At 41.8% G+C, this 18091-nt stretch overlaps 2 protein-coding genes across 11 annotated transcripts in view; one reads left to right on the top strand and one right to left on the bottom strand.

Moving 5' to 3' along the window:
* The window catches only part of LOC125623968 (merlin), a 30723-nt gene extending 21870 nt beyond the window's left edge, over positions 1–8853 (bottom strand). For 3 of the 7 annotated variants that reach the window (XR_012665341.1, XM_075120775.1, XM_075120776.1), the window contains exons 1-2: positions 6936–7318; positions 2348–2456 (exon numbers count right to left, since the gene is read on the bottom strand). Coding sequence is in view for 6 of the 7 variants with exons in the window: in XM_075120775.1 (XP_074976876.1) it covers positions 2348–2437 (90 nt within the window). In the remaining variant the exon portion in view is untranslated. Of the gene's footprint in view, positions 1–2347; positions 2457–5595; positions 5710–6935; positions 7319–8833 lie in introns of those variants that run through there. The other 4 variants (XM_075120773.1, XM_075120772.1, XM_048824165.2 and 1 more) reach the window with 4 other exon arrangements.
* A 642-nt stretch (positions 8854–9495) lies between these two features.
* Positions 9496–13849, top strand: MRPS17 (mitochondrial ribosomal protein S17). 4 transcript variants are annotated; one of them, XM_048824176.1, is made up of 4 exons: positions 9496–9563; positions 10358–10446; positions 11991–12137; positions 13418–13849. In XM_048824176.1, exons 3-4 carry the CDS (start codon positions 12015–12017, stop codon positions 13706–13708), a joined length of 414 nt encoding a protein of 137 aa, XP_048680133.1. In that variant the 5' UTR covers positions 9496–9563; positions 10358–10446; positions 11991–12014; the 3' UTR covers positions 13709–13849. The 4 variants fall into 4 exon arrangements, with proteins under 4 accessions (XP_048680133.1, XP_074976943.1, XP_048680131.1 ...); XM_075120842.1 differs by lacking the exon at positions 9496–9563 and adding an exon at positions 9605–9677; XM_048824174.2 differs by lacking the exon at positions 9496–9563 and adding an exon at positions 9648–9784.
* Positions 13850–18091: the final 4242 nt, after the last annotated feature.

Genomic DNA, 18091 nt, shown 5'->3' with positions numbered 1-18091 from the left:
AAGGGAGGCCCAAGCCTAGAAGAACAGTAATGCATAAAAATCATAGGGTAAATCCATCCTTGATGTAACTCCATTACTTCAGAGAGTTACACCAGACAGACTTGACCCCTTAACTATACAGGCTCTGATCTTACTCCCATTCAAGTCAATGGGGTTGGCCACTGCCTTCATTGGGATAGGACTGATCCCACAATAGAGGCAAGATTTGTTGTATCCAGGAAAAAAATGTAAAAACATAGTCTAATGATAGACCTAACATAGATATATGATTAGTTAGTTTGCTAGGCTAGCTCCGTGTAGGAAGAAGGTTTTGATTAAAGGACCTGAAGTTCTCTCACACAGTCACATAGATGTGCAGCCTTTTCAGAGGAAAAAAAATAAAGCTGTTTCTCCTGTTTGGCTGGGTGTTACAAGAGTTGCTGTCTAATAATGTGGGTCAGGATCCTGAGAACTTAATGGCAAAAAAAGTGAATTTATGAGTAATATTTGGATGGGGAGAAGGAAATCATCCCAACAACAAAACCAATATTTTGCAAAGGAGGGGGAAGAGAATACATTACATTGAATTTAACAAGGTTCCTGAGCTGTAAGCAATATTCAAAAATCCTTTATTTCTGTTAATCTGACAAAATTATTTTAGATCAATGTGTAACAATATATGACCTGTAACTAGGTTATTTGATCTTTGGGTGACTTCTAAAAACCAAGAATTATGTAACAATTCACACCCAGAACAGACAATCCCAAACAAGATTGCCAGCTCCCACAATGGCAAATTCATTCAGCCCATACCAGTTCTAAATTTTCACCTTTAATTTTTAAATAAAATCATTTCCCACCCTTTTTTGCTACTGTTGATTTAGTATGTGTTGACCAGCTAGCCAATCTCTGTATTTCCTCCACAGTAAACCCAAATTCAACCAGTGACTGGTCATCTAATGCATTACTCTCTTCTTTTGCAGCCTGTATTTCTTGATTTTGTTTACGGGGGAGTCATAACTAGCAGAAAGAAAGAACTAGCTGGTGTGTCCAGATTTGTCCCCCGCCCCCATAAAAAGCTTCCCCCACGGAAAAACAAAACAAGAGCTTTGACATTCTAAAAGTCATTCTGACTAAACAAATATACTTGAGCATGGTAAACGTTTTTAAATCCAGAAAACAAGCAGGCACCTTTGAGGATAAAGTCTTAATTCCCAACTCAAATATGCATTCTGCAACTTGTAAAATAAATTACAGGCCCTGGACCTGCTCAGCACCCGCAACTCCCATTCAAGTCAGTGGGAATGGACCACAATCAGCACCTTACAGGACTATGTCATTTGTACAAAGATTATATATGTGCACCCACACTGATATTTACAAGAGGTCCTTGTATTGCACACCAGTCTGACTAGGATGAAAATCAGACTGAAATCTCTCCAGCTGGCATAATGCCACTTTAGCTGTACTGTGGTGCTACAATCAGAAATTAATTTTACTGAGGTAGTTTTAGATTTTTACTGAGCATATGAAGTCAAGGGTGCATAACAGAACATGTTTTCTGAGACAATTAATGGCCCTCACCTTAGGTCTGACCATTTATTTCTTAAATAGCCTATTAACGGAGGACTTTAATGGATACCCATTACAGAGTGCATGCCTTGATTAATTCTTTACATGTACGACTGTCCTTTCACATATACCATCTCAGTGTACTTTAAAAATGAACATTTAATAAGTTAATGCTACTAATCATTACCTATATATGTAGGGCAAGGTCAGTGGCAGCACAGGCTTCCTTACACTGCCCCGTCGGCATGCCTCCACCATGAAGCTGGAGGGACCTACTATAAGGTTGTGGGTAGTTCTGTCTATTCAATCCTTGGTCTCTCTGCTGAGATTCCCAAGGTGTCAAAAAAAGTGGTTTTGTAATGTGGACACTTATCCATTGGGAACTGGACTGAGACCACCCAACTTACTTCACACAGGCCACTGAACAATCAATACATAGCAATGCCTTGCAGGCAATACTGACCTAGGCTGGGTTCAAACCAGCTCCCTACAGGTGAGAGACTATGGGTCTGATTCTCAACTGTCCTGCACCTCATGTACCCATTTACACCTGTACAAAATACACATGAAATGCTAGTAGATCGGAATCCCAGGTGTATGTGACTACACAAGGTGCAGGACAGTGGAGAGGCAGGCTCAAAATCCCATTACCAATCCCATGAGCCATCCAGTCCCCTGATTAACAATTATTTTTCCAAAGCCTGTTTGTGGTTGTATTCAGAATTGTCCAAGTCAGACCTTAGTAACATGGAGGATGTAAGTTCTCTCTCTCTCCTCCCACCTCCAGGAAACTTACCTCACAGCTGAACTCCATTTCAGCATCCATGGTTATAACTTTCACTTTAAAAGTCTTAGGTTGCTTCTTCTTCAGCCCCCTGATGGACATTTTATCAGGACAACTGCAGCTAGAATTGAACAAGAGTAACATTAACAAAAGTATACATTTAAATACACAATTTGGGGCTGCAAATCTACTTTCTGGAATAAAATAGTAAATCCCAATATAAAATAAGTCTGATCTAGGGAAAGGAGGAGGAGGAGGAAATCACTCTTTATTATGAGCTGTCTCTGTATGTGATAGCATACCTGGAAATGATAGAAAATCCAGACCATAACCAAGAAAGGAGATTAAGATTTTACGGTACAGAAGCAATTATTTATATGAGTAAGTCTCCAACTTTTCCTCCAATTCGAGCAAACATTCAGTCCCACCATGGCAAGGGCCAGTTGTCTGCTTCTTATCACATGTGAGACACGCATCCCCAGATCCAGTCCCACAAGATACTGAAGTGCTCCCTTCCTCTGTTGCAGCATAAATGTCAGAGTACAACAAACTACAACATCTCACTATTGTGTTGTAATAACACAAATATGACATTTATCTTGTCTCTTTACAGACCTAGACAAAATTCTCCTTAACAAGACAGGATCTCTGTTGCATATGCCATACTCTTTGAGCACAGAACTGCTGCTGACATCAATGGAAGCTGTGTTGCAGAATATGAAACGAAAGTACGCACCAAAGAGCAGAGATCCACAGCGCTGACCAGAGAGGACTATTTTACCCTTAATCATTCTCTGCCTTTTACAGAGGATGCCCTCATCTCATTGAGACATGTGCAACAACATATGCAGTGAATAAATTGCATTTTTACACTTCTCTAGGATATATATTTAAAAGATCAGTTAAGTCTCATTGATGTAAGGTAATTTAAATATTTATTTTCACATCAGTTCTTGTGATGTGAGTTTAGTTCAGTTTTGCATAAGCCCACATAATATATATTTTAAATACAGTTGACTGAGTACTTTCTATAAAACTATATGGAAAATGTGTGCTATTTCCATAGCCGGATGGTTTTGTGGATTCTAGCCCAACTAAACGTTGCAAGCAGTGGGCTCGGCAGTGGGACATGGATCCACACTATGCTGTCCTCAGATGTTATAAGTGTAGGAAAGTAATCCATAAAGTTTTGTTCCATAAACTAAAAACAAGTATTAATAGCTTTGATTTGAAACATACACAGCCTAGTTAACATGTGAGGGCAATATAGGCCAAGAAGAGACCCAGAGTTCTTGGTTTCCTACAAACTAAGGCTGTTCTTATAGTGTGGCTACCCTCAAATCTTGTCTTAAAAAAATTCCTAAATAAGAACCCAGTTTAAATTGAAAAGGTCCATTTGTCTGAACTTCCCAGTAATTTATAAAGCACCTTTGTCTCTTTTTTCCTCTTCTACTGAGCAGTAAATTGGCAAAGATGCAAAATAAATGGAAAATAGTGTATTTCAACCAAATATCTCAAGCACATGTGCGCGCGCGCACACACAGAGGCACACACACACACACTCACTCTCTTTTTACTGATGGAAGCACAGAAGCAAAGAGCAGGTCAGTAAGGTACCCAAGGTCACACAAAAAACAATGGCAGAGTTGGGAATAGATTCTCAATGAAGAATTCATCCCTGCACCAGCACTGAGACCACTGCAGAAATCATGGGGACGTGGCTCACACTCTCCCAATCCTGAGGCTGCTGGAGGCTGGTTTAAACTCAGGCACAGATCAGAACTGCCAAGGTGTGCCTTGGCTATAAAGCCGACTAGTGTGGTTGAGGAACAGCTGGGACGCAGCTGTGCCCTAGCCAAACCCTCTCACTCACACCTCCAGAACAATCCCTGTACTGGAAGTATTTTCCTGGAGGGGTGCAATCACTTTTCACCAATCTAACCGATGCAAATTCTCCACAGGGCAATTGGAGCCTGCATTCTAACCACTACAGCATACTGCCTCTGTATTTAGTATACAAAGTTGTACTTCTGTCAAAGGTGACATTAACATTTTGCCAGCTCAGCCACCATCCTAAGTCTCAGTAAGGATCTGAACTGAAGCTATATGAAAACAGTTTAATTACTTTGATACCTTTTTAGGCCCCAATCCACCAAGCTATTCTAGATGTGACCGTGCACATGACAGTAATAGTACCTTTGTGTGTCTAGTATATTCAAAAGGACACTCCCACACATCTTTTCCTTTTATAAAGGTAACTAATACTTCCACAAAGTACAACACATACAGAGTATTACAGAAGATGTACTTAGCACTGGTACAGGAGATGACAGTTAGATGCCGGTGGAACCAAAGTGAAACAGGGGAATGAAACCTTCTACCCCCCAATCCTGCAGAGACAGAGAATCAGTAGCTAGAGACAAGAGAGCAAGTAGTTACACAATCTGTTTTTAATGTATACTTTGAATTCACTAATCCAAGGGTTCTCAAACTTCCTTGCACCAAGAACCCCTTCTGACAACAAAAATTACTACATGGCCCCAAGTTTTGAAATGTCAGAATTTCTCACTAAATGAAATTTCCTAGTTTCAAGCAGACCTACTCTGAGGAACGTAAGAGGAGAGCTTTTCCACATTAATTAATCCAAGGACCCACTGCTGATTTTCTTCACACCAGTTTAAATCCAGAATAACTCTCCTGAACCCTAATGGAGTTACACCTACTTAAAACCCTTGTAAGTGAGAGAAGAGTCAGGCCCTTAGCAACAAAGAAATCTTTTTCAAATAAAAGAAACCGTGCAGGCCAGCATAATCAGGTTTTGAAATCCTTTGTGAAATACAAAATGGCAAACAGTGTCAAGTCTTCTTGCTAGTAATAACCACTTTGGACTGTGAGTCATGGGAAACTTGTATCAAGATACAATCTCCTTCATTGAGTTCCAATGATTTATTTAGGAAATTCCCAGAGAGACAGAAGCTACAAATTTTGATAAACTGAAACATGTAATAATATTTAGTAAATAACAATGCAACAAGCCACAGCAGGTACATAGAGAGGGTGAGGTGAAAAACATAGTAACTGGCTGGATAGAAAATTATTGACATTTTAGAGCCAGGGAACCATGGAGAAATGGTGAATTTTCAGTTCTTCCTCCTCCCCCTCATAATTCATTGAGGAAAGACATAAGCTCTGCTTGAAAGGTGGAAATAGAAATGTAGTGATCTAATATAATTACTGGAACAAAATTATTATGGCCCCACCTTTCACCATGTTCACTGAGGAAAGCGGTTTGCTAAGCACTCTGAACTTTCAGAACCCAAGCAGCCACTCCTCACTGGACTGCAGTCCTCTTCCTGCCTGGTACAGTCCGTGGACAAACCCAGAAACTAGCACCTGGACCAAGGGATCAGGATGAAGAACGATAAAGGAAAATAGCAGCAGGAAGAACTGGCAAGGCAACTCTTGCAGGAGTGTTGCAAAGATTACAGTTTATTTATACATCACATAGGTGTGCACTGCACTTTACAGACATATAAAACAGAACATGTCCCTGCTCTGAAGAGCTTATCAAAAGTGTAAACAATCCAGATAATTAGACTTATGACATCAACCTAAACCAGAATTGGAAAGAAAATGGAATCAGTAATCCTGCTGGTCATAATATAGCTACCAGAGGTAATTAAATTACCGAAACCAGGATATCAAAAGATCTCAACCAAGGCCACTGTAATTAACCCTCCCAAGAAGCTGAGTTTTATTCAACTTCAATTTAGTACTACCAAGCTAAGTGGATTGTTCATGAGACTGTATATGGGATATAAAGGCTTTCACGTACATGGCACTTGCTTTAATCCAGCTCTGGCTGATATGGATAGTGAGTAAAAGTGTTACAGTCTGGATCACAATTTGGGAGTCTCAGTCCAAATCCCTGTGTGTGCATCACACACCCCCAAGTGGAAGAGCATCCACATGTGTGTGTGTGAGATGCACACACATCTCCTTCTTTAATTGGCAACCTTGTTTTCTCATCAGATAAGCCAAGAAATGAATGAGCCAAGAAGGGTCATCTTTTAATTAGGATTACTTAATTCTTTCAGATTAGGATTCAAGCATTTTGGTGGGGCAGTGACGGTGCTGTATGTGGTTGGCAGATTACCATGAAAGTCTTCAGGCATGTCCGATAAGCTCTTTTCACAAGCACCAAATTTGTGCCTCACAGGCACCAAAATAGTGTTTAATGAATTAAGGTTTGTGAAGCACTTTGAGATCCTGCAGTAAAAGGAGCAGAGTACTTTAAAAGCACTATGTCAGCAGAAACACTGTCTAATTTAAAAGGCTCTTGTCTTCATCATCACTGAAGTATTTACTGCAGCTTTTATTCACAAGTTCCACTGCCTCATCTGTTTTTCCTGTTTCCCAGGTGTCTATACTTTAAAACCAGAAATTAGTGCAAATAAACAGAATGTAGACAGTTAAGAGATAAATGGTGTTTTGTTTCTTTTAGAAATCTTTAAATTAAACGTTTGTCTCTGTGCTCCCCACTCTGATTTGCTTAAATATTATTTTTAACATGTGTGAGTGATATAAATAATTTCCTTACCTCTCAGATAACTTCTCTTGAGTCTAGGTTCTCCAGTTGGAACCAGATTTATTTCCCCGTTTCCGCTCTGAACTAAGATAGGACAAAAAAATTACTTTCAATCCCAAATTCCACATTTTGCAGCACACATCAAGGTCCAGCCTCACTCCTCAGTTCTGTCATTGAAATTAAGATCCAGGCTCATGTTTAATAGTTGCTTCCCTTTCCTTTGTTTCCTATGTATTGCAGCATGTTAGCGCCCTCTGACAAATCAAAGAATTGCTTTCCCAGGTGATATGAATGGCTTTTAACCATTTCCTGCCTGTGCTGGCTAAACTCCTCCCCAATTTTCCATTCACTGCAGTTTAAGCAGCAAGACCTTAAAACATAAGGAGGGCTTCAGGAAGGAGCCTGTAAATCTTGATGCACACATATGTAAAAACTGATCAGACACACTGGAAGAGTGTCACAACTCTTTTAAAGACATTTGATCGTATTATTTTGACAGTATCCCCAGTCACAAAGAGACGCTTTACCTCAAAACTGCCAACCACCTTAAAAAAAGGAAACTGTGCTGTGTACTCTTCTTAGGTAAACACCACCCTGCCTCTTGCTACTTCCTGCTGTGGTGACATGTGAGGCGATGATAAAATCTAGAGAGTAGGACTGTGAAATGGGTAATGGCCAATATATTCACAGACCAAAACTTACCCAGAAACAAAACTGAATGCAGTTCAGCTAGCCCCAAATCTGAGGAAAAGTGAAAGAAATGGGATGGGGGTAACAGTGCCAACGAGCTGCTAAAAGCACGTTGCCCAGAATGCAGAGACTCAACTGCACTATCCTTTGCCATTTTTAGGGCTATAACTCTGCAATTGTGCCACCATAGCTTTGTAGTGTAGACATGTGATACATCAGTAAAAGGGTTTTGCCATTGCTGTAGTTAATCCACCCCTCCCAGAGATAGTTCCATCGACCTTGCAGGATTTAGGTCATCTTAACTACATCTCAGGGGTGTGAATTTTTTATATTTCTAAGCAACATAGGTAGATCAACTTAAGTTTTAGTTGTTGACCAGGCCTTGGAGTTGAGCTACAGTAGAAGTCAATTTCTTAAATATCCAAATTCTACTAGGAAATGGATAAGCAAGGACAATAGACCAAACTCCCGTGTCTGTTACACCAATGTAAACTTTTACACAGGTGTAACAGCAAAATTTGGCCCACTGATCTGATTTTGGTCTGAGCATGAGCAGAGGTCCAATAAACCCCTCAGAGAAAGGCCTCTGTCATCAGATTCTGCTCTCCTGAGGTGCAAAGGACACAATTTCACGATAAAACAAAGGGTATTTTATTTAAACAGAGTTCTTAACAGGAACTCTGGTGAAATGGAACAAGGCACCTCAGTTCCTACACCTTTGCATCCTCATCTCCTTTGGGCACCTCTAATGGAAATCCACAAAAGACACTCATAGCTGAATAATGAAAAATGTAATTATGAATAATTTGACAAAATCTTCAGCTCTGTTCATCACAACGAAGAGTTCAACCAGCTCTATTCATACCCATACGTGAGAGGGGTTTTGCGACTGCTTGAACTTTGACTTGACACGATGCTGACCCCAACGGGAAAGCTGGCAAGGAAAGGTAGGGTTAGAATGGTCCAGTAACACAAGACTGCAGTTCTCCTCTCCGCCGTAGAAAGTAATTCCCTAGTGACAGTACTGGCCAGCGAAGGAAATGAAGAAGACACGACTTCACCAGGGCGGACCACATTGCAGGGGGGTGCACACACAGACTCCTCAACCACCTCGGGAGGTGGCAAAGGGCGGGTCAATGGAAAGTACTTGCCAGAAACACTCCGCAAGAGCAAGCTTATGGTTACATGATGTTCTTGGAAGGCCAGATGAACCATCTCACCTCAGCTTTTGTAACCTCTTCCTCTCTGTCCTTCGCCTCGGGCCGTTCCAGCCGCCCCATTCCCACCACCCCAGTCCAGCCACCCTGCACAACCGGGCCTCCATCCTGCCCCCCCTCCCGAGTAGGCGCACCCCGTTGCTCAGGTGCAGGGGTTGAAGTTGAGCCCAGATTCCCCTTTACTACAAGCAACAGATGTCCCCCCCCTGCTGACTGGGAATGGCTCCCCCTCCCCTGGCTGAGGGGCTGCAGCCTAAGCTCCCCTCCCGTTCCAGCCCATTGTAGCCCCCCTGTGTGACTAAATCTCAGGGTTGGAAGGGAGATCAGGAGGTCATCTAGTCCAACCCCCTGCTCAAAGCAGGACCAATCCCCAATTTTTGCCCCAGATCCCTAAATGGCCCCCTCAAGGATTGAACTCACAAGCCTGGGTTTAGCAGGCCAATGCTCAAGCCACTGAGCTATCCCTGCCCCCAAAGGGAGGCAGGGAGCCATGCCCCTCCACACTACTACTCCCCCCCCCAGTGCCACAGCAGAGGGCCTCCCTTTCTCCTCCCCTGAGGAGAGGAACAACGGGGCTGCCGCCTGCATGGCCCCGATGCCTTTAAATGGCCCCGCCCCCTCCTCTACCGCGGTTGGCCACGCCCCCTAGTCTCCCATCAGGGCCAGCCCCCTCCCTTCCGGGGTTGGCTCCGCCCCGTTCCGGCGCCGGCTCCTCCCCCTCGGCCGACGTGAGGTGAGTCCGGGGTGCAGGCGGGTGGGGAGTCGGCTTTTCGCTCCCTGCTTAGCCGGGGGAGCCGGGAGTGCTGCGCTGGCCGAGCCCGTGGGCGGAGCGCGGCCTGAGGCCGCTGTACGGTCCCGGGCCGCTGCTCGGCGCTGGGGTCGGGGGAGCGGCCCAAAGCAGGACCGCTCCCGGCCATGGGGGGCGATAGGGTCTGGGGCTGGCCTCTGCCGAGGGTGGGTGTGGGGGATGGGGCAGTGGGGGGGGGTCTAAGGGCGGGGGGGAACTCTGGGGGCGGGATGCTGGCAGGGAGGGAGCTCTGGGGGCTTCTCAGGGCAGGGCCACTACAGCTCCCTTGACTTGATCTTTTTCTCCGTACAGGTTACCTTTCCCGGCGAGACAGCTTCGGCCCAGCTCCTCCAAAAGCACTTAGGTGGTTGACTGCCATTGACCTCAGTGAGAGTTAGGTGCCTAAATGCTTTGTGAGGATCTGGGCCTTCCTGCCTACAGCACTTCCCCTCCCAGTGTATCTCTGATGCCTTATAAACGCTAGTGATTCCTCTTTCACAGCACTCCTGTATCATTATCCCCACTGAGCTAGAGTCACGGAAAATGACTTGTTCCCTGTGTTCACTCAACAAGTTAGGGGCAGAAATAGGGCCCAGGAATCCTGACCCTCAGTCTAATGCTCCAGCCACTAGACCATGCAACTGAGAATTGATACTTTGTTTGCTTGTGAATGTGCAGGGAAGAGCTGGCTGTTAACTCCTGTGTTGAAATGTGCGTTTTTGTTTTGTTTTATCTTGTAGGTATGTGGAGATCACAGTAAAAAGTAGAGAGGGAAGTGTCTCTGGGGTTTTGGAGAGACTCTTCAGCCAAGCATAACATTGCACAAAAGGTGTGTCAGAAAAGAACAATGCTATTTTCTTTCTTTGTCACATTAATTGTTTGTAGCTGGAATTTGCCAAGGTCTGTGTCAAGAAAAATTGTTCATGTTAGCGCCCTCTCGGGCTTGGGACTTCAGATATACATTTATCTACTTTTGTAGTATTTCCTTAAATGTATTATTTACTTTTCTAGTGCTGAGTACTGTAGAAATAAAAGTATGCATCACCTTGTATATATGTATGTAATGTATGTACTTCTGCTTTTGTTGCTTAGTGGGAAATAACTCGCAAAACAATATGGCGGATCAAGAATTCCTTTAGTGTTGATGACTGTCTTTAGCAAAGTTTACTTGAACAAGGGGAACAGGTGTTTACTGAGCTAACAATTTTAACATTGCCCTAGTTTATTTTTATTTCTGAAGACATAGTTTTCCTTTAGTGCTCATCAGGGTAATGTGCAACTGCGGAGAAACTCTTCCCCCCTTTAGAGAACATAAGAATGGCCATACTGGGTCAGACCAAAGATCCATCCAGCTCAGTATCCTGTCTACTGACAGTGGCCAATGCCAGGTGCCCCAGAGGGAGTGAACCTAACAGGTAATGATCTAGTGATCTCTCTCCTGCCATCCATCTCCACCCTCTGACAAACAGAGGCTAGGGACACCGTTCCTTACCCATCCTGGCCAATAGCCATTAATGGACTTAACCTCCATGAATTTATCCAGTTCTCTTTTAAACCCTGTTATAGTCCTAGCAAGACTGGTGTGATAGTCACACACTCTTATTTGCACAGCAGAACTAATTTTAAAAGTAGTCATCTCATGGAATGCATCTGATGTGAGAAAAAAACATTTAACTTAGTTAACCCCCAGTGCACCTTGAAAGTGTCATGACATCTTTTTCAAGTTTTAGTTTCTGAATTAATAATCATGGAATATACAGACATATGTACAATATTTTTATCCCTAAAACTGTGGAATATTTCATGTAGCAGTTTTTTTGTTTGTTTGGGGCTTTTGTTTGTTTGTTTGTTTCTGGGTTTTTTCTGTTCCACATCATTCTTTTCATATGATACAATGTTAGGTAAAATTGTGAGGGGGGTTATAGGGAAGATACCAAAGAAAGGTAAGACAAGAACAGTAATTTGGATATGGATTAGGTTCATATTAACCTAATTAGTTTTTCATTTCTAGGTTATGAATTTGGATCCAGCATTTTAATCGGACGGCTATTTGAGCCATGTAAAATGAACTGGGTGCAGTTCACTTTTCAGTGGACACAAGGGGTCCAAGTCTACATCCCTGAAATCACTACCTCAGTTGCTGTCTTCAAAATTTGGGTGTAGAGACTGACATACATTCACACACCTACTTGTAGGTTTTGATATAAGGCTAAGGAAGGGGAATGTGGGGAACTTGAACTGCTGCTGTCTGTGCCTTACCTCTTCTAAGGATTAAAATAGATTTTGGGTTGGGACCAGGCGCTTTGTCATTTTGGCACTGATCAGAAACCACTTAATTTTTTTTATGAAGTAACATTGCAGTTTTCTTTCCAGGCACTGGATGATCATAGCTAAATAATGTCTGGACTACGTGGAGCTGTCCATGCAAAATGGATAATAGGGAAAGTAATTGGAACTAAAATGCATAAAACTGCCAAAGTGAGAGTGACAAGGCTTGTGCTGGATCCTTATTTACTAAAGGTAAGGTCTGGTCACCAACTTATTTTGCAAGACCATTTTCATATTCAGTATCAAAAATTGTATTGATGCGTTGAAATACTAGGATTCCATTGTAAACTGTTTACATTGTTAACTAATTAAGAACATTGGGTGGTAATATGGCTCTGAATGTGACTGTATAGAAAGTAAAACCACTGTAAGAACATAAAATTTTCCATATCAGATTAGCTATTAAATGTATTTCCTTGAATGATTCTGTAAACACACATTTGGATCTGAGCTGGGAAAGTGGACTGCTGATTTCGTGCTTTGACTTTTTGAAAAGTCCTTTTAAAATTTTTATAAGTTTCTGGGCTTTTGCTCCATTTTGAAAGCTTGAAGTTATAAAATAAGATGTTTTTGTATATGGTGATAATAAAATAATTGCTTACTATATCTTTTTTCCTAACCACTTTGTTGAATAAGTAATTGCAGAAATATTCTTTAGCATTGGAATAATAATTAATTAATAATTAATAAAATAATCAGACTATTTATAAGCAAGCCTCCCTCAGTTATTATTAAAGACTAGATTCAGGAGAAACTATGCTCCCTTTATTCAATTCAATTTTATAAGATAAAAGAAGGTAGGTTAGATTTGTGATTGACTCTTTTCTGTTTTAGGGTGCATTTTCCACAACTTTTCAATCATAATTTACATAATCTTCTCAAAGGATGTAGTCTGGATCCTGATATTTTCCCCAGACAATAAAAGTTACTAAAATTGGACTAAAATGTGCTCATATGGGAGATATTGGTGCAACACTAATACCACAGTGATAGGGACTTGGGTGTATTGAGAAGGATGAGAATTATATAGTTTCGTGACCGCTTCCCCTTTGCAGTTTATGCAAATTATTATTAGGCTTGGAAGAGCCTTGACAACCATTTTTGCTGAATGTGATGCACTGTCATGTTGGTGCATCTTAAGCACGGGAAGGACTGAGATGATAAAGCAGAGGTAACTAGTGGTCAAGAATGGAGTTGATGAGTCAGGGATTGGTGAATAGTGACAGTACCTAGGGTGAAAGACCTATCCCAGGTGAAGAAGAGCGAATGTTACATTTGCCCAGTTCTACTGTTATAGATATGCATCTACCAGTGGCTTTGTTTGGGCAAAAACCCTGTTAGTTGTACATACCTGCACTATCAGCCTGATAGTGAAACTTCCAATTCATTTTGCTTTTGAACATAAGTTTACTGGTCATCTTTTAGTTTCGAGTCCTAATGCCTGGGTTTCCTTTTCTCCTTCTCTCCAACAGTTCTTTAACAAGCGAAAAACTTATTTCGCTCATGATCCATTGCAGCAATGTGCCATCGGAGACATTGTTCTTCTAAAAGCTTTGCCTGAGCGGAGGACCAAAAATGTGAAACATGAACTGGCTGAGATTGTTTTCAAGGTTGGAAATGTCATAGACCCAGTGACCGGAAAGGCCTGCGCAGGAACCAGGTTCCTGGAAAGTCTAACAGACTCAGAAAGTCTAACTGAGGCAGACACTACCTATCTAAGTGAAAAGCTCCAAGAACTAAATGTTTCCTCAAAAGAGAAATAAAGGGTGGGAAGAGGCCGTAAACCGAGGGCTTTACCTCTCATCTTTACATGAGGGATTGGTTGTGCCTATTGTCTTAGGATGTAAAATCTTTTTATTGTTAGTAACAACAAATAATAAACTGAATTACTTCCAACACCAAAATGACAGATATTTTAAAATTGGGGAATTTATCAATTAGAAGTAATGTGGAGAAAACTTAAATTACAGTTAAGCTGTGTTGTCAATGGTTTATTTTCTTAACACACAGTTTTGCCCTATCTTTAGCAAGAATGTCAAAATTACCACCTCAGTCACAAAATTAAGAATGGTTCTTCTTTATTAAGATGTTTAAGAGCATAAATCTATATGTAGTTTAATATTCATGGGAGGATGTTTTTCCCATGTTTGACTGTCTGTACCCTGGAACTGAATCTGTTGTGGTTTGTAGCCTTAAATTTAAAGTAACACAGTTATAACTTTTTTAAAAAATTTAATTTTATTATTAGTAATACCACACTATAGCAGTAAGCCTGTTATAACATTTCATAAACCTTCTGTATAAAATGAGTAATAGAATCATGCATTTGAACCACCTAATTTTAATTGCTTACTGTTATAAATTTTATCTGCTTTATCACAAGACATACTAAAGGAAAGGTTCCCATGTGAAATTGATAAAAGGCTAAAATGAAACAGAGGTATAGTTTGACAAAGTGAAGGGACATAATCCAGCACCCTTGAAGTCAAAGGGGAATGGGAAGTCAATGAGAGTTTTGCTATTGACTTTCATGAGAGAGGTTCTTAAATAGGGGTAAAATCCATATATGAAGGAGAAAAGTGGGTCCTTCATGATTCAAATAGCTTGTAAAACAAAGGAAAAGTAGATATGTATCTAGCACAGATATAGGGGAGGGATGTATCTGTTTTAACCAAAGTGTGCTGCAAATAGAAAAGTTACAAAATCTGAGTATTGGAAAAATCCCATGAATGTAATACAAAAGAGGGGAAGTAAAGATGCCTGAAGTCTTAATCCCTTAATAAGAGAATCTAATTAAGGCCACAAATCCTGCAAAGAGATGCAGGGATCAAGTCTCTAAAAGCTGTAAGACAGAACAAATAGTCCAGAGCAATTCAGGATTACAGTTGACTTGGTGCTGGGATTCTGGGCCTGTTGATACTATTTCACCCCCTTGCCATAAATTAGAGCTGTTCCAGGGGTTGCTCAGCAGTCAAATCTACTGGGACACCCTCTCCCACTCCCAAAATACAAGGTTTGCAGGGGACAGCAGAAGATCATATATGGTGCACCTGCACAGGGGCCAGGCCCAGTGCTGGGGGAAGGAATCTTCACTCACTGACTCTTCAAATGGGTGTATAGGTGTGCCTGTATCCATCACTTTGCAAGGTTAGGATTGCAGCCTAAACTTCCAGTGAATCCATCTCTGTGGATGAGGTGCTACTGATAAAGCAAGATTTTGGAAACTGAGCCCCTCTTCAGGAATATGAAATCAGTTGTGCCCCCTTCCAGTCTCCCATGTGTCCTACCCATTTTAATTTATATCCTTTCAGCCCCCAGGGGTGCTTGTGTTATACTGTGGGAAATGCTACACTAAAGGCTTAGGCTCTTGTGCTTGCGAATCTGTTCAGCAGTTGCCAAAAGCCATGCATTGCTCACCAACTCATTCATTATCCGTGTGCCCGCTGTTCTGCACTAGCAGTTATATAGCACTAGAGAAATTGGATTTTGTTTTGTTTTTTTCAAATATTGCGGAAGAAGAATATGTAAAGAGGGAATGGAATTCATGTTTCTCAGACTGCAGGTGTCTTGTGAAAAGTGCTTCACGCTGTTTGCTGGAGATTTAACATACCTATTCATTCTGCTTAAATCAAAATATGAGACCAACAAGAGAAAAAATCTGAGGTATGCTCATTTTAAAAAATTGTAAATGAGGAGTCTTAAGTCAGTGGCTACCGATGATTTAAGATGCAACATCAGACTTCGCTAATATTGAAGGAAATTGTATGTGCAAGTTTGTATGGGTCTCCGTGCAGTGGGTGCTAATATCAAATCTTAAAGTAACTGGCCAAGTGAACTTTACTTGCCGTTTAAACCAAAACTTGTAAAATTAACTATTATAAACAGTACTTGAACTCATTTTCTGTTGAACAAGTCAAACCCTCACACTACTGGACCACCATATGTGTTAACAGACCACATATGGTTTATGGACCACCATATGTGTTAACAGAATTTATATCCTCTCTGTGCTCACCACCATAAAAACAATTGGCTGGGCAAAGTTTTTGGTAGTGCAGCATTATGTTCTGATAGGCTTACATATAATTTTTTAGTCACTAGGGGATTTGTCTTTCTACACAAAGTAGTTTTAACAAAGATCTAATGGACACCCTTGCTAGCTGGAAGCATGTGGTGTGAAAATGTACCTGTTCAGTGAATTAATAGGGCTGTCACTGAAGTCCCTGTCAGCAGAGAACCTATGGAAGGAAGTGTCATGGAGAGATAATTACTTATTCACAACTGTCACAAGTTCTTTTAAAACACCTGTTTACTGTACCCGTTCTAGCTACTCGTGGCTGTGTACCTTAATGATTTATAAATAGAAGTCCCAAAATTCAACTACTACTTTAAAATATATTATATATTAACTTTTACAGTCCTCCATTTTAAAAAAAAATCTGTCTGAAATTTTTACACTTGTTAAGTTAACGCCTAAGCCTAGAGTAAGAGATGAGGGAAGGAAAATATTTTTTAGTTTTGTGTGGGGGTGAAGATCTTACATTGTTAAAGTTATGTCAAAAATCAGTTCTGTATTTGATTTGGAAAGTGGGAGTCTGGAATGCTTACATCTTTATTAATGTATTTTGCAGGACCTTGAGCTACAGCTTCTGTAATTTATCCACTGTGCTCATTAAAAGTTATTTGTTTTCTGGGTCAAGATTGAGGCACATTCACACAGTAGTTCAGAGGAGTTTTGCACTGGTGCTGGTTGGGCTGAGGATAGTAGTAGAATGGTTTCCAGGGCTGTCACACTGACCTCTTTCAGTACCCCTACATTTGCTTTAACCCTGTTAGTACTGCCTTGCTTGTCTGGTATGTATGGGAAAATACACCTTGCCTATGTAGTGTGCACTCAGCATTGTGGTATACGGATGCCGTATCTCCAATGTGAAGGTATTTTCCAGTTTTGGTTCTTTCCTCCAGCAAAAAAGTGAAATTGTAACTATGAGTGACAAGTGAAACATATTGTTGTGGTAACTGAAAAAGACTTGAGTTTTTCCCATTACTTCAGTGTATTGCTGTTAATATCTGCTCCTGCAGGGTTCCAACAGGAGGGCGACAGGAAAAAGAGCATTCTAATCTCTAATAACTTGTTGGAGTGGTAAGAAGCTACAGCTAACCCTGAACACAAAATACTTCTGCATCCATCACACACTTCATGAAAGGAACAAGTGTAAAGAGCAGCCAACCATTAGACCCTTAGCTCTTCAGAGCTGGGACTTCTGCCCATGGCTGGGTTTTTTGTCTTGCAGAGCAAAAACCACCGTGGCAAGCATTAGCAAGTAATACCTTAGGCTCTCGAGCCCACTAAGACTTATGCATCCTCGGGACTCCTCACAGTAGTAAAGTTAAGCATGTGCAAAATAGTATCCTTATTTTACAGAGGAGGAAACTGGCACAGAAAGGTGAAAGGGCTTGTTGCCAAGGCTAGAAGCCAGTAGCAGAGCTGGCTCCTGCACCCTGGTCTCCTTACAGAGATAATGTTTTTTGGCTGAAGTGCTGATGAGATGCAGAATTATTCTCCTGCGCCAGAGAGACTTTGTTAGTCTTTAAGGTGCCACAAGTACTCCTGTTCTTTTAACAGTAGAGGAGGAGAAGCACTGGCATGACCCCCAAGGGACTTACACGTGGTGGGTGAAGATAGGCTTTAACAGATTTGCATGGGAGCAAATGGGGCTCCACCCTAAAATCCCCTAGGGACAGCTCAGTGGTTTGAGCATTGGCCTGCTAAACCCAGGGTTGTGAGTTCAATCCTTGAGGGGGCCATTTAGGGATCTGGGGCAAAAATTGGGGATTGGTCCTGCTTCAAGCAGGGGGTTGGACTAGATGACCTCCTGAGGTCCCTTCCAACCCTGATATTCTATGATTCTATTCCATCCCCTTCTACTGATGCTGCAGGTGCCTGCCTTGATGGGATGTGTTCGGGAGACGTAGAGCCACGGATACCAAGCCCAGCAGCCGAGGGGTTAACGAGTAGGGTCGGGGGGGGGTGCAGAGATGGGGGGGCTGTCCCCCTTGACCCCCTTCCCCAGCGCGCCATGCTTCCCCCCCCCCCCATCTGCTCTGGGGTCTTGCTCACCCCCCGCTGTCCCCCTAGTGGCCGC

This window comes from Caretta caretta, chromosome 17, assembly GCF_965140235.1.
Source record: "Caretta caretta isolate rCarCar2 chromosome 17, rCarCar1.hap1, whole genome shotgun sequence".
In the NCBI taxonomy this organism is placed as follows: Eukaryota; Metazoa; Chordata; order Testudines; family Cheloniidae; genus Caretta; species Caretta caretta.
Note: the sequence above shows the minus strand (reverse complement) of the source record. Positions and strands in the feature narration are given on the sequence as shown.